The sequence below is a fragment of the Crinia signifera genome, chromosome 19 (genome assembly GCF_055691185.1).
Source record: "Crinia signifera chromosome 19, ASM5569118v1, whole genome shotgun sequence".
Lineage (NCBI taxonomy): Eukaryota > Metazoa > Chordata > Amphibia > Anura > Myobatrachidae > Crinia > Crinia signifera.
The window spans coordinates 59,796,215-59,809,700 of NC_139226.1; the positions used below are offsets into that span (position 1 = coordinate 59,796,215).

At 46.9% G+C, this 13,486-nt stretch overlaps 1 protein-coding gene across 1 annotated transcript in view; it reads left to right on the forward strand.

The window, feature by feature from the left end:
• PTPRH (protein tyrosine phosphatase receptor type H) overlaps positions 1 to 13,486 on the forward strand; it is a 173,079-nt gene that overhangs the window by 65,158 nt on the left and 94,435 nt on the right. The window contains exon 2 of the mRNA XM_083162648.1: positions 10,661 to 10,703. Within this exon, the coding sequence (XP_083018774.1) occupies positions 10,661 to 10,703 (43 nt within the window). The remainder of the gene's footprint in view (positions 1 to 10,660; positions 10,704 to 13,486) is intronic.

Sequence of the window (13,486 nt, forward strand, 5' to 3'; positions counted from 1 at the left end):
CCCCTCCCTCCCCCCGAACCAAAGAGGATAACTGAGTAGTTACCAAGATCTCCTCCCGGAGAAACATTGGTGCACTGGTGGCATGGAATAGGAATCTGGGGTCAGATGTAGCCCAACGCAGAGATGTGGAAGGGTAGCCGGCGGTGACTCCAAGATGAATAGGGTGTAAGTGGCATTGGCTGACTCTCTGACCGCGGGACTAGAACTGCGAATTGGCCTGATACACTTCTGATACAGATTAATCTGCTTGCTCTCAGCATTTTGCTATCAATAATTAATAATTTGTTGTACACAGGGCTGGGGGAAAACTGGGAAGTGTGGTCTGCGCTCGTAATAGCAGCTTTTTGTATGGTAAGGTACAAATTAAACAAGGTAAAAAGAGCTTGGATAAGGTATGTTTGAGAAATACATGTTAAAAAGTGCTTTGCCGTTTTTAAAAGGAAAAGTAAAATGTTTACAGCTCTTCGTGAGCAATTTTGGGTTTTGAGCCGGTGCGAGTCTTCCGGCACTAGTTTGAAGAGCCTAGGATGCCCTATGTGTCCCTATGCTTACCTAGGTCTTCTGGCCTTCAGTCTTCTCCACGTTGTGCTCGTTTGGGATCTCCACACGCCAGCTGTCCGTGACCGGAAGTTCGGGTGTAGCGGCTTCCGGTTTAGGCGGTGTATGCGGTATCAGCTCCCCTGGCCTCCAACGCGTTTCGAGAGTGAAACTCTCTTTGTCAAGAGAGTGGAAACAGGGATGAGACGTGGCTGGCTTGATGATGTTTCCTTGCTTATGTATAAATTAGTTAGATGCTGCCACTGTTTTTTTGTGCATGTCCATCTGAACCTAGGGGCACCACTGAAATAAAGGAACAGGGCCAAACGTACCCTGAATATCTTCATGACGCCGGACCTGGGGCTCTGCCAACTGTGTGAGGAGGAGGTTTCCACAGACAGCCTGCTCTACAGCCGCCCGCTGTCTTTGCAGGGAGAGTGGGTGCGACCCGCTGTGCAGGGAGGAAGGAAGTGGCGACCACCATGCGGGGAGGGGGTGCTGCAGGCTGCGCGCTAGATGCTAATGCGGTGCGGCAGGTGGCCCTACAAGTACAACATGACCCTCTCCAGGAGGGACACAATGCTCTGTTCCTGGACTTCCCTTTTAATTTATGATTTAATTTATGATTTGTTTTAAACAGGTATATTGAAACAAAAGATATTTCGGCATGACATTCATAAATTAAGAAGGAAGCCCAGGAATAGGCCAGGTGTGTCCCTCCTGGAGAGGCTCTGGTTGAACAATCTCTGAAATAAGGAAGTACCATGAAAAAAACAAAACATTGCTTTGTGGTCAGGTTCCCATTTATAGAATCACTAACCAATCCCATAGTGTTGTGTTCAAGAGGACAAATATTGTGCAAGTTCTTTAATCGTAAATTGTTCTGTATTCCCATCCTAGTGGCTCAGAATAGAGAACCCACAGTACAGCAATGAGAGGTTCTACTTCCTTATATCAGCACATAAAACTTGTGTTCACTCTCACTCAAAGTATAATTGGATAAATAAAAGTTAAAGTCCAGGTACCAGAGTCCATTATTCTTAATCAGGATTAGATAGTCACAAGTAAATACAACGGAGGAAATGTACTAAGGATAAATGGTATTCATAGCCATTCATAGACAGGGGTGCCAAGAGAAATCCTGGGCCCCGGTACACCAACTTCCCGGGGCCCCCCTGGAGGGGGTGTGACCACAGCACATTAGGGGCATGTTTAGCACATGAGAATATAGAAAATGTTATAAATTTTAAATACATACACACAGTGGTTGGAGGGGAAAATTTGAAATGATGGTATGGTAAAGTGAAGTTTGTAGCTCCGCAAAAAAGGATGTGGACACTCAAAAGGGACATGTCCTTAGCTGTAGTGTTCCACACTATATACCCTTTATACACATTATACAACACAATAGTAGACCCCAGAATGAGTAAAAAGTCACATTATGCCACACAGTATGAAGCAAAATCCACAATATGCCACATGGAATGAGCCAAAATGTACGGTATGCCACATAGAATGAGCCAGAATTCTTGTTATGCCATACAGCATAAGCTAAAATTCACATTATACCACACAACATGAGCAAAAATTAAACTTATGCCACACAACATGAGCTAACATTCATGTTATGCCACAAAGCATTAGCGAAAATTCACGTTATGCCACACAGCATGAGCCAAAAATCACGTTATGCCACACAGCATGAGCCAAAATTCACATTATGCCACACAGCATGAGCCAAAAATACCGTTATGCCACACTGCATGAGCCAAAATTCACGTTATGCTACACAGCATGAGCCAAAAATCATGTTATGTCACACAGAATGAGCCAAAATTCAGGATACCGGCGACACAGGGAAAATGAGAGTGACAGCGGGGAGGCGGAGAGAGTGACAGCGAGGACATGGGGACACTGACAGCGGGAATGAGGGGACAGTGACAGCGGGAACACAGGGGCAAGTAGAGTGACAGCTGAGACAGTGACAATGTAGACATGGGGAGAGTGACAGCGAGGATGAGGGGACATTGACAGCAGTGACGCAGGGGCAGTGACAGCAGGACTGAAGAGTCAGTGACAGCGGGAACACATGGACAAGGAGAGTGAAGGCAGGGAGAGTAATAGCTGGGACAGTGACAACAGGGACACAGAGAGTGACAGCGAGGATGCCGGGACACGGGGGCAGTGACAGCAGAAATGAAGGGACAGTGATTATTAACAGCGGTCCCATGGGGAGAGTGACAGCGATGGGACAGAGAGAGTGCAGTGGCCATTTGTTGGCCCAAACACTTACTCCCAGGCCTTCAGATGCAGCGGCGGCGGGAGGAGGCAGGAGAGCCAACATCAGGCGGGGTCCGGGAATTCAGTCGCAGCATGCAGGAGCCGGGCCAACTGGTGGGGCTGTGGCGGCAGCAGGAAGGAAGAGGGCCAGCTCTAGGCCTACTAGCACCCTAAGCAGAAAAATGTTGAACCGCACCCCCCCCCACACACACACACACACGTGAACGCATGCTCTTGAACAATTGGGCATTGCCTTGCAATAGTGGGCAAAGGAGAAGCAGTAGGGAATGCCAGGGAATGGGTGATGGGCAGGCAGTGGGTAACAAGTAGATGCAGTGGGGAATAGGGTGACAGGAGAGAGTGAGACAGAGAGGCAGTGGGTAATATATTTCAGTGGCCCTGGGATAGATGGGAAGGGGACAGAAAGTTGATGGTGGGGGTACACTGGGCTGAATGAGGGGGGCACATTATGACTGGAGTAGCTGAGGGGGTAATGAGGGTCATTTAGAAGAGGGACGTGGGTTAGTTGGGAGAGGGAAGAAAGGAGACACACGGCTAGGAGAGATGGTGGGGAACACTGAGCTGGATGGGGGATCACTGTGAATAGTAGCCATTGGGCAGGAATAGAAGGGGACCGTAAGTGGTGGGAGGAGGGAACACTTGACTGAATTAAGAGGGGTGGATCACTATGTTACTGACAGGCTAGGTTCTATGTATGGGGGCAGTGATATGGACAGCTAGAGAAGGGGCAGACACAGGGATTGGAGCACTAACCTTGCATCATATCCCCCGCTGCATGATCTTTAGACTGGCAGCGCGATGCAGAGATCTGTTCCCCGGCAGCAGGTCTTGGCTCTGCTTTTCCTGGCTGCCATCTACATTGTATTGCTGGGATAACTGTGGCTTCCATCTGGCAGAGGCACCTTCGTCGACTTCATCCCCTCCCCTTCCCCTGTCTCAGTGTCTCCGCACACTGCTGCGGCTCCTGGCAGATCTCTCCCCCTGCTTCCCGCTCCCAGCACTGCCCTAGTACAGCGTCGGCTCCCAGCAGCTGACGGCAACTCTAAAGGTGCGCGCCTTGAGCTGACCCAGGCCAGCCGCGGATTCAGTGGGCGGAGACACCGGACCGGCAGCAGCGGCGCGGCAGTGGAGGGGAGAGGAGGGAATCGGCAGCAGTGTCCATAGAGCTGCCCAGCCCCTCCTCACACACCCCCCGCCGACAACTCGCCCGGATGACATTACAGACCCGGCGCCCGGCAAGAAAAAAAAAATACATAAAAAAAAAGAAAAAAGTGTGTGTCCGGTCCCGGGCCCCCCTGACAGACCCGGGCCCAGGTAAACTCTACCCGCTACCCCTCCCTCTCGGCGGGCCTGTTCATAGACATCAGGAAATCCCCCAGTTCGGGATGGTATCGGGACTGTTGGTTTGTTATTTTAACCCCTAGATACCTACATTGACCGAAGAGGATGCGATTGAATGGTGAGTATAATTTATTTCCACAGGTACCCTAATGTATGACTGGAGAAGAGGACAGACCTACGTTGGACCATATAGGTAAGTATGTATGGGTGAATATGGTGTGAACTAAAGTTTTTCTGGGTCTGTGTGTATTTTATTTGACTATTGATTCTTTGTAGAACTGCAAGAGCCAGTTGGCCCTTTAATGTACTATTTTTTACACATTATGGCTATCAACTCAGTGTCCACCACCCAAAAACACTGGGGACAGCTCCAGGGTTTAGTCCAGGCAGGGGGGTATTCCTTTATTGGGGGGTTCCCACTCCCCCAGGGTCCTGGCCCAGTTGGACCAGTCAGGGGTTAATGCTTTGAATGCGGGAACTTATATTAAAAGTCTCCTCTGGCTGTGGCATTGGCCTGCTGGCTGTTTGTGCCCGGTGCTGCATTTCAAAATACAGGGGGACCCCTACACTGTTTGTCCCATGTATTTTGGGAACCAGGACCGGTCCATGAGCCTGGTGCCGGTTATAGGAATACAGGAGATCACAACTTTTTCTCCCTGTATTTCTTCTATCCATTGACATGCCTTGAGGTGAGGCAGAGCCTTTCCTGTCATATTCCAGTTTAAGCCAGAGTTGTTACTATATAAAGTATATACAAAATACAAACAATATATTATATCTTCTTATAATATAATAATTATAGTCTATGACAACTGAGGCGCTGACTCACTTGCCAACATTTTCCACACTTGTTTGATCAAAACTCACCAAATTTCCAGCTGTATATACTGCTGAACCTGTGTATAATGCCCTTGATCTCTTGACCTCACATGTCCGTGCTGCTGTCAGTGAAGACATGATGAACTGCTGGCAGTGAGGGAGATATGGGCCCCTGTCAGTGAAGCAGGAATGTGCTGCTTGTCAATAAGTAATGTGCTGCTGGCCGTGAGGCAGCAAAGGGCTGCTGTCAGTGAGGACATAATGTGCTTCTGTCAGTGAAGCAAGGATGTGCTGCTGTCAGTGAGGCAAGGATGTGCTACTGTCAGTGAGGCAGAGATGTGCAGCTGTCAGTGAGGTAGAGATGTGCAGTAAGGCTATGATTGTTATGGGTAAGGTGTGGATTGGTCCGCGCTCTAGATACCAGTATGAGCGAAGGAGCTGGAGTGTGTCCACACTCCTAAAGTAATGCAGAATATGGGGGTGGCCCTGCGCTCACCTTCTGAAGTGTGTGTTGTGGTACCTAAACCATGGATAGGGATGGATACTCTAATACACTGAAATGATGCACTGGATATGCTGAAATTTGAAACAAATGACTTTATTTGTAAAAAACACAAATAAGTGTAGACATGGTATATTACCATGAATGTAGTCCAGAAAAATATATGTGCCCCTCTACAACAGATGAGCAATAAGGTATTGCCAGTGATTGAAGCTCTCACAGTGATGACTGTGTCTGCTTCTAGACTGGTGCGCCTTTGATGTTAAGTGTGCTCAGGTGTGTGGGTAGTGGGTATGCACAGGTAGAGATGGTGTGTCTGGCCAGAGTTGATCAGAGTAAGTGGGCCGGTTACTGTAAGGTGAGCGCAGGGCCACCCCCATATTATGATTGTTATGGGCCAAAGCATTCAGAACCTGACTGGTCTGGCATAGGGAGGGATCCTGGGGAAATGGGGACCCCCCAATGAAGGGGTGTCCTCCCTCCAAAATTTACAAGCCCATGCTGAAGCCCAGGGCTGCCCCCGATGCCCCTGGACTGTGGGCATTGGGCTGATAAATTAGGCCTGCCCACCATCCAATCATGATCGGGAAAATGGCTGGTGGGCTGGCCTTACTCCTGGTCTGTGGGCAGAGTCCCAGATGTAAACAGAAGACCGGTTGGTGGCTACAGCATTACAGGGGTCCCGGAGAAGTACTGAAGGCGGCTGGTGAGTATGTTTTCTTTCAACCCCAAATGGGTTCTACTGGACAAGAGGACTGAACTACTACTATCAACATACTGTAGGTAAGTATCTGGATGAATGGGTTCCATATGTAATAACGTTTTATTTCTCTAATGTGTGTGTGTGTGTGTATTTATTTAACTATTTTTACTGCCGTGGGACTACAAGTCCCAGTGGGCCCTTTAGTGCCCTGCATGCTGGGACTTGTGGTTCTCCAAGTCCCTGCATGCAGTGCAGTCTTGATGGGACTTGTAGTTCCACAACAATACACATTAGTTTCATCTTATTTTACACATTTATCAACCCGATGCCCACATCCAAGGGGCATGGGAGACAGCTGGGGGCTTCAGCATGGGCTGGTAAATTCTGGATGGGGGGACCCCTTCATTGGGGGGTCCCCACTTCCCCAGGATTCCTGCCCAAGCTGACCAATTGGGGGGTAAATGCTTTGGCCAGGGTGACTTGTATAAAAAGTCTTCCCCCGGCTGTGGCATTCTTGAAATACAGGGGACCCTACTCATTTTGTCCCCCGTATTTTGGGAACCAGGACCAGCCCTTGAGCTTGGTGCTGGTTTTATAAAATCAAGGGGACCCCTATTTGTTTTAGCCCGTGATTTTATGAAACCAACTCTTTGAGCCCAGGGCTGGTTACGCACATTAAGGGGGTAGCCCAGGATTTTTTTTTTCAATTTTACCTTAAACACAATTTTTAACAGAACCATAAACAGATCTCAATGATCTGTGCATGGTTCTGTCAAATTCATCTGTCAGAACATGGTCCATTTGTTTGTCGATTTTTAGTAACCAAACATCGCATCCCATTAACTTTTGCGAGTTGTATACTTTATAATGGGAAAACATCTGGATGCGATTTGAAGTGTGATCCCCCCCCCCCCCCCCGCAAATCGCATCCTATAAAATGTGCAATTTTCAGAAAAATCGCAAAAAATAAATAAATCGATTCCTATAAAATGTCACCCATGATTTTTAAAGTTACTGATGCATACATTTCAAATAATAATGTTTTTGTGGAAAATATATGAAACCAATATTTTATTACAGCTTAGCCTCCAAACATTTCATTGCTGGTAATATGTGGTTATGTGGTACTTTTGCTATTCATATTTGTTATTGTGAACATTTTTTTTTACTTTATTTACTACAGTAGTTTAGTATAGCATTCTTTTTACTTATTATTTCAAATCTGTTTACCATTAGATTTGGGTGGGGTTATTACTTCAAACTGATATCTATATTGCAGTGTAAAAATAAAGCAGCCAGTATTTACTCTGCACAGAAACAAAATAACTCACTGAAATCTAACTCTCTCTGCACGTTACATCTGCCCCACCTGCAGTGCACATGGTTTTGTCCATTAGAGAGTGAATTTGCTTTTGCAAGTGAACCAGAATCAGGCTGTTTATATGTTAAACTGCATTCAAACACATTGGAATAAAATAGCCAATCTTGACTGGTTCACCCAATGACACCAGCCTCAGATGGGCCCTTCCACTACAACTGCATTGGTGGCCAGGGGTCAGCCGCATTGTATATTCCCTCTGCTGACTGACGGTTGCCATGATTGTTTTGAATTAAGCACTATTTTCTTAGTAAGCCTATAGAATGCACGTATGAAATGCATGTATAGACTGCACGTATGGCATGCACAGGGCCGCCGAGAGGTATACCGGGCCCTGGTAATATTTGGGGGCATGGCCTAATAGCGGAGGTGTGGCCACCTACCATGATTAGGCCTTTCCCCCAAAATGTTTAGGGTGGGTGAAAAAACAATCTAAAGTCGTGGGGGGATTGTTGGTATTGTCCCCCCCCCCCCTCAGCAGCAGCAGCAGCAGCACACACCTACAGCATGTACTGTGCTGACAGCAGGCTCAGCATGAGCTCTCACGCTGTTTGCACAGCACATACTGTTGGTGTGTGCTGCTGCTGCCCGAGAGGGATGGAGGGGGAATGGGGTTGGACCAGGGCCACTGCCGGGCCCCTCCAACAAGCCCGGGCCCAGGTAATTAGTACCCCCCCCCCCTCTCTCGGCAGCCCTGGGCATGCACATGGAATGCACGTTTCAGTCCTTCCCTGCAGATAGTCGGTGGGCTTAATCCTTCATGAGGTGAAGAAGATTATAGATTTGGAGAAGGGGCGGTTAGATGCTGTTGACTGGTGCCGATTGTGGCGTTGGTTGAAGCCCCCTTAGTGAGTGACTGGTAACTTCCCCTTCTCCAGGCTCGGGGACTAACTATCTTCTCACCTATTGTTCTGAGGATAAGGTTTTGGATTTGTTATGGTGTTTTTTTTTTTTTTTTTTGGTGGGTGGGGGGGATTTCTCTATTAATTTTGTTTTGTCCTGGTATAACAGGAGGATGTATGGAGATGAATGGGTGAGATAATAAGGATGATTGGGGGAATGCAAGGTGGTGGAGGGGGAAAGAATAGGGTGAGTGATGGAAAGTATGACAGCAAAGGGGTGAGACGAGGATAAAGGAATGGGGGGAGTAGAGAAAATTAGGAATGGCCCAAAAGGAATATGGAACATACCACACACACACTTAACTAAAAGAAATTTCCTAGTTGTACTGCGCCAAAAACGCTGGGTACACAAAGAAAAATGCAGGGTGTCCACATGTGAACATAGGCGTGTCAGCCGCCCACCCCGTCTGCATCCAGACGTTTCCAAATAAAAGTCAGTCTTGGATGACCTTTCTTTGCAAATGGGTGTCACATTCATTCAATGGTCGGTGACAATGGAATGATTTTTCAGCCGTACACACGGATGTGAATGGAGGTGTGAGCATACACATGCATTCGCATGCAAATACAGCCACATGTTGGTGAAGGGGTGCGACCGTTCGCAGTAGCGGATCTTCGCTGCTTAGCGCGTCAATGTGAATCACCCCGGAAGTGTCAATGAGCTGTAGAGTCTGTCCAGTCACTGCTATACCCCCTGATAGGCACAGGATGTTTATAGTGAGCATGGAACAATGAGGATATTAGATAGCTGTTATGGTGCAAGATGTATGAAGTGAGCATGGGACAATTAAGATATTATATAGCTGTTATCATGACCACCAAGAGAGGGGCAGGGGCAGGTACTACATACTAAGGGTTTTGGCCCATACCCTGAAAAACAGCCCCATACCATTATTACTCTTTCACTAAACTTCACAGTTGGTGTAATGCAGTCAGGCAGGTAATGTTCTCCTGGCATCCACCAAACCCAGACTCGCCCATCTGACTGCCAAACAAACAAGCGTGATTCATCACTCCACAGAACACATTTCCACTGCTCCAGAGTCTTTACACGCTTGCCATTGGACTTTGGGATGGGAGGCTTGCATGCTGCTGCTCGCCATGGAAACCCATTCCATTAAGCTGAGCTCCCACCACACATTTCAGAACTCTTCAGCTATGGAATCAGCAGCGCTTTGGTGACTTTTATGAACCATTCGCTTAGCAATTGTAATGGGAATGGGAGTAAAGTAGATGATTGAGTGTCCTTTGCTCCCATACATTAACAGATATTTGTTCCCACTACACAGATGGGACAGATATATCTTTAGGTGTGTACCCAGCTATTATTGATTGCATTATCAGTAATTTAGCTTTATATTGTAAGCATATATGTAATTTACTGGTAAGCCAGCTGGCTCCCAACAAAATAACCCTAGAATGAGTGTGTGTGTGTGCGCGTGTACATGTGATAGGGAGTATAGAGTGTAAGCTCCCCTGAGGCAGGGACTGTCTGAATGTTCAATATCCTCTGTAAAGCGCTGCGGAATATGTGTGCGCTATATAAGAAACTGGGAATAAATAAATACATTTAGGGGGTAATTCTGGTTCATTTGATCGGATACGAATTTGCATCCTTGCGAGCGAACCAGATCCCGCCTTGCGAAGGGGCGTACGTTCACACTGGCTGCAAATGGATATTTTACATAAACATCCATTCGCATTACACTGGGGCCCTCCCACATATTTCGATGGTCGCCGACCATGAAAAGATGTGGATGGTTCATGTCCGTCATGGCCACATTAGCATGAGGATGCCCAGCGTTCTCATGGGACTGTCCGTGAAATGCTGGGCGTTCCCATATGCTAATGGACCATCACGGCCCCGTACTCTGCCCACAAAGATGGTCATGGGTTCACACACACCCAGCGCAAGCACATGTGTAGAAAAGCGCAATCGCGGCCATGCAGATGCACGTGGCCATAAGGTCCTTAATACAGTTTCATTGCTTTTTAAAAGCAATGCTGCCACCTACTGGTTATGCTTGTTATGCATGAAGCCTCACTGCAGAATGTGAACAGAAAAACATAAATTGTTGATCATATAAATTATAATGTCTATAATTTTGTCACTGTGTATTAAAATAAAATGGATGCAGAGTTATATAATTTTATTCAATGCATGTTTTGTTTTACAGACTTTTCTCATCTGTTTGACTGGTTGGACATTGGCTGAAACGGGTAATTGAACTTTATATTATTATTTTATGAAAAATCAGTATTTCAAATGAGTCTGGGCTTCTCCCATTGAGGAGACAGAAAATCTAGGTGGGTCATTCCATGTGTCTCCCTTACAGCTAATGTTCATTTTTAGAAGATTAAAGGCAGCACACAGATAAATGAAGCTGAAATACAACATTGGACAAAAAATATTTGGGATAGGTAGTTGTAATTAATTCTTAAGCTTTGTGCACACTATACAGCGGTGGTCTCCAAAATTAATTGAGAGCTACTCGCGACAGAAAAAGACAAAAAAAACCTAGAGCTACTAAAATTTGACCAATGCCCCTGATACTATGCCGCACACCGTAATGCCCAATAATATGCTGCACACTTTAACGCCCGACACATTATGCCACACACCGCAATTTCTATAAAACATGATACAGCACACCACAATGCCTATGATACTATGCTGCACACAGTAATGCCCCAGACACATTATGCCACACGGTATGACTGTCCCTATCTTACCCTACTTCCGTAGATGGTAACTTCTCTGGATGTTAGTTGGTTCTTTGAGGTTGTAATTTGAGAGGGCTTCCAAACGTAGAGAACAGCTGAACCACACTTGTGTGCGGCAGCCGCTACGCCGATGCTCCGTCTCTCTTGGGGAAACCGGAAGTGGCCGGAAGTTGATATACGGCCGCAGAGAGGGTTGGAGACGGGTGTAGGTGACAGCTTGCCGGGAGATCTTTGTCGGGTCCAACGCGTTTCGTGCGACATGCGCACTTTATCAAGGATAATCTGATGTGCCAGCATTGTGGGTATTTATGGGAAAAACTTTATTAGTAAAACGGAAATGATATTCCGGAAATGAGGTAAAAACAGTGGGAAGCACATGTTTTGTCAGGTCCATTCCTATAGTTGGACCTGAAAAAACATGAGCTTCCCACTAGGGAAGTAGGGTAAGATAGGGACAGTCATACCGGGACGATTGCCATTCTATACAAAAATACCAACCTTTCCCCAAAAGGGTGTAAACATTGATACTAACCATTTTATTCCTTACAGGTACTACTTTACTATATTTTATTTATGCAACTATCACCCCCCCTATTTACATAAATCATATTCTGTCTATAAACATATTAGTATATATCCTTAGCGCTCCTTTAAAAAACCTATAATACGCTAACCCTAATGGAGCTGCTCTCTATATATACAAGCGCAGTAACCACAAAATTCCCCACATTATGCCACACATCGCAATGCCTGTCACACCTAATGCATACCTCCCAACAGTGGCAGTGGATAAAGGAATATTTGCACGTGCCGCAAGCATGCGCCCAAAATATTTGGGCACCGTTTTGACGCTGTGAGGGCATGGCCAGTGCAGTGTTAACTGCTGGCTATGCCCCCAGTCCCTCTGCCTGCCTGATTAGACGCATGCACAGTGTCTAATTCCCACAGGACTGTCCCCAAAAAATGGGATGTCACACAAAAATTTAAACACACAATGCCCCCCCCCCACAGTAAGGCTTCTAATACAATGTAAATTACTTGCTTATTGCCAGGGATCAATACTTGTTGCCAAGGGGTCAATACTCATTGCCAAGGGGTTTATGTCCATTACCAAGGGGTTAATATGCGCCCGTGTGTCCGGCCACCCGCCCACCCGTTAGCTGCTGCCTCTGCCTTCCCCTGCAGACAGAGACAGATGCTAGAAGTCATTTTTCACTTTCCGCATCTGTACAGGGAGCACAGCTCTGCAGCGTTACCAGGAAGTGCAGAGCTGTGCTTCCTGTCAGACGCTAGAGGTGAACTATGACTTCTAGCATCTGTCTCTCTGTGTGCAGGGGAAGGAACCGACAGGGGAAGGCAGGGGCAGCAGCAACTGAAGGGCCGGTGTCCGGACACATGGGCAGGCAGGTTTACACACGGGTGGGCAAGCGGACACACGGGCGGGAAGACGGGCATCAGTGGTCGAGCCTCCCGTTTTGCTCTACCGTAGGGTTACCACCTTTTTGTTGAGAGATTCCCGGACATTGGCCCGCCCCTTGACACACCCACTGACCCATCCCAGCCCCACCCCCAGACCCGCCCCCAGACCCGCCTTATGTTGATTTTTTTTTAAACCTTTGCTTCCATTTCATTCTTGATTTTGCATACCATAATTCCAGTTACATGTTATATCACATACATTAATGGCCATTACAAGTTATGCCACACATCGTGATGCTAATTCCGTGTTATGCCATATACCGCAATGGCCATTACACATTATGCCAGGACTCAACAGAATTTTTGCACAGGATGGACAACATGGACAGTGCGCGCCGAAGGCGCGCGTCAAATTTTTGACATAATCCCGACACACCGCAAACCCATTATATAGTATACCACATGCCATAATGGCCATTACAAGTTATGCCACACATCGTGATGCCAATTACGTGTTATGCCATGTACTGCAATGGCCATTACACATTATGCCAGGACTCAACAATTTTTTTGCAAAGGACGGACAACATGGACAGTGCGCGCCGAAGGCGCGCAGCAAAATTTTTGACATAATGCCGACACACCGCACACCCATTATATAGTATACCACATGCCATAATGGCCATTACAAGTTATGCCACACATTGTGATGCCAATCACGATGTATTATTCCATGTACTGCAATGGCCATTACACATTATGCCAGGACTCAACCAAATTTTTGCACAGGATGGAAAACATGGACAGTGCGCGCCGAAGGCGCGCAGCAAAATTTTTGTCATAATGTTGACACACCGCAC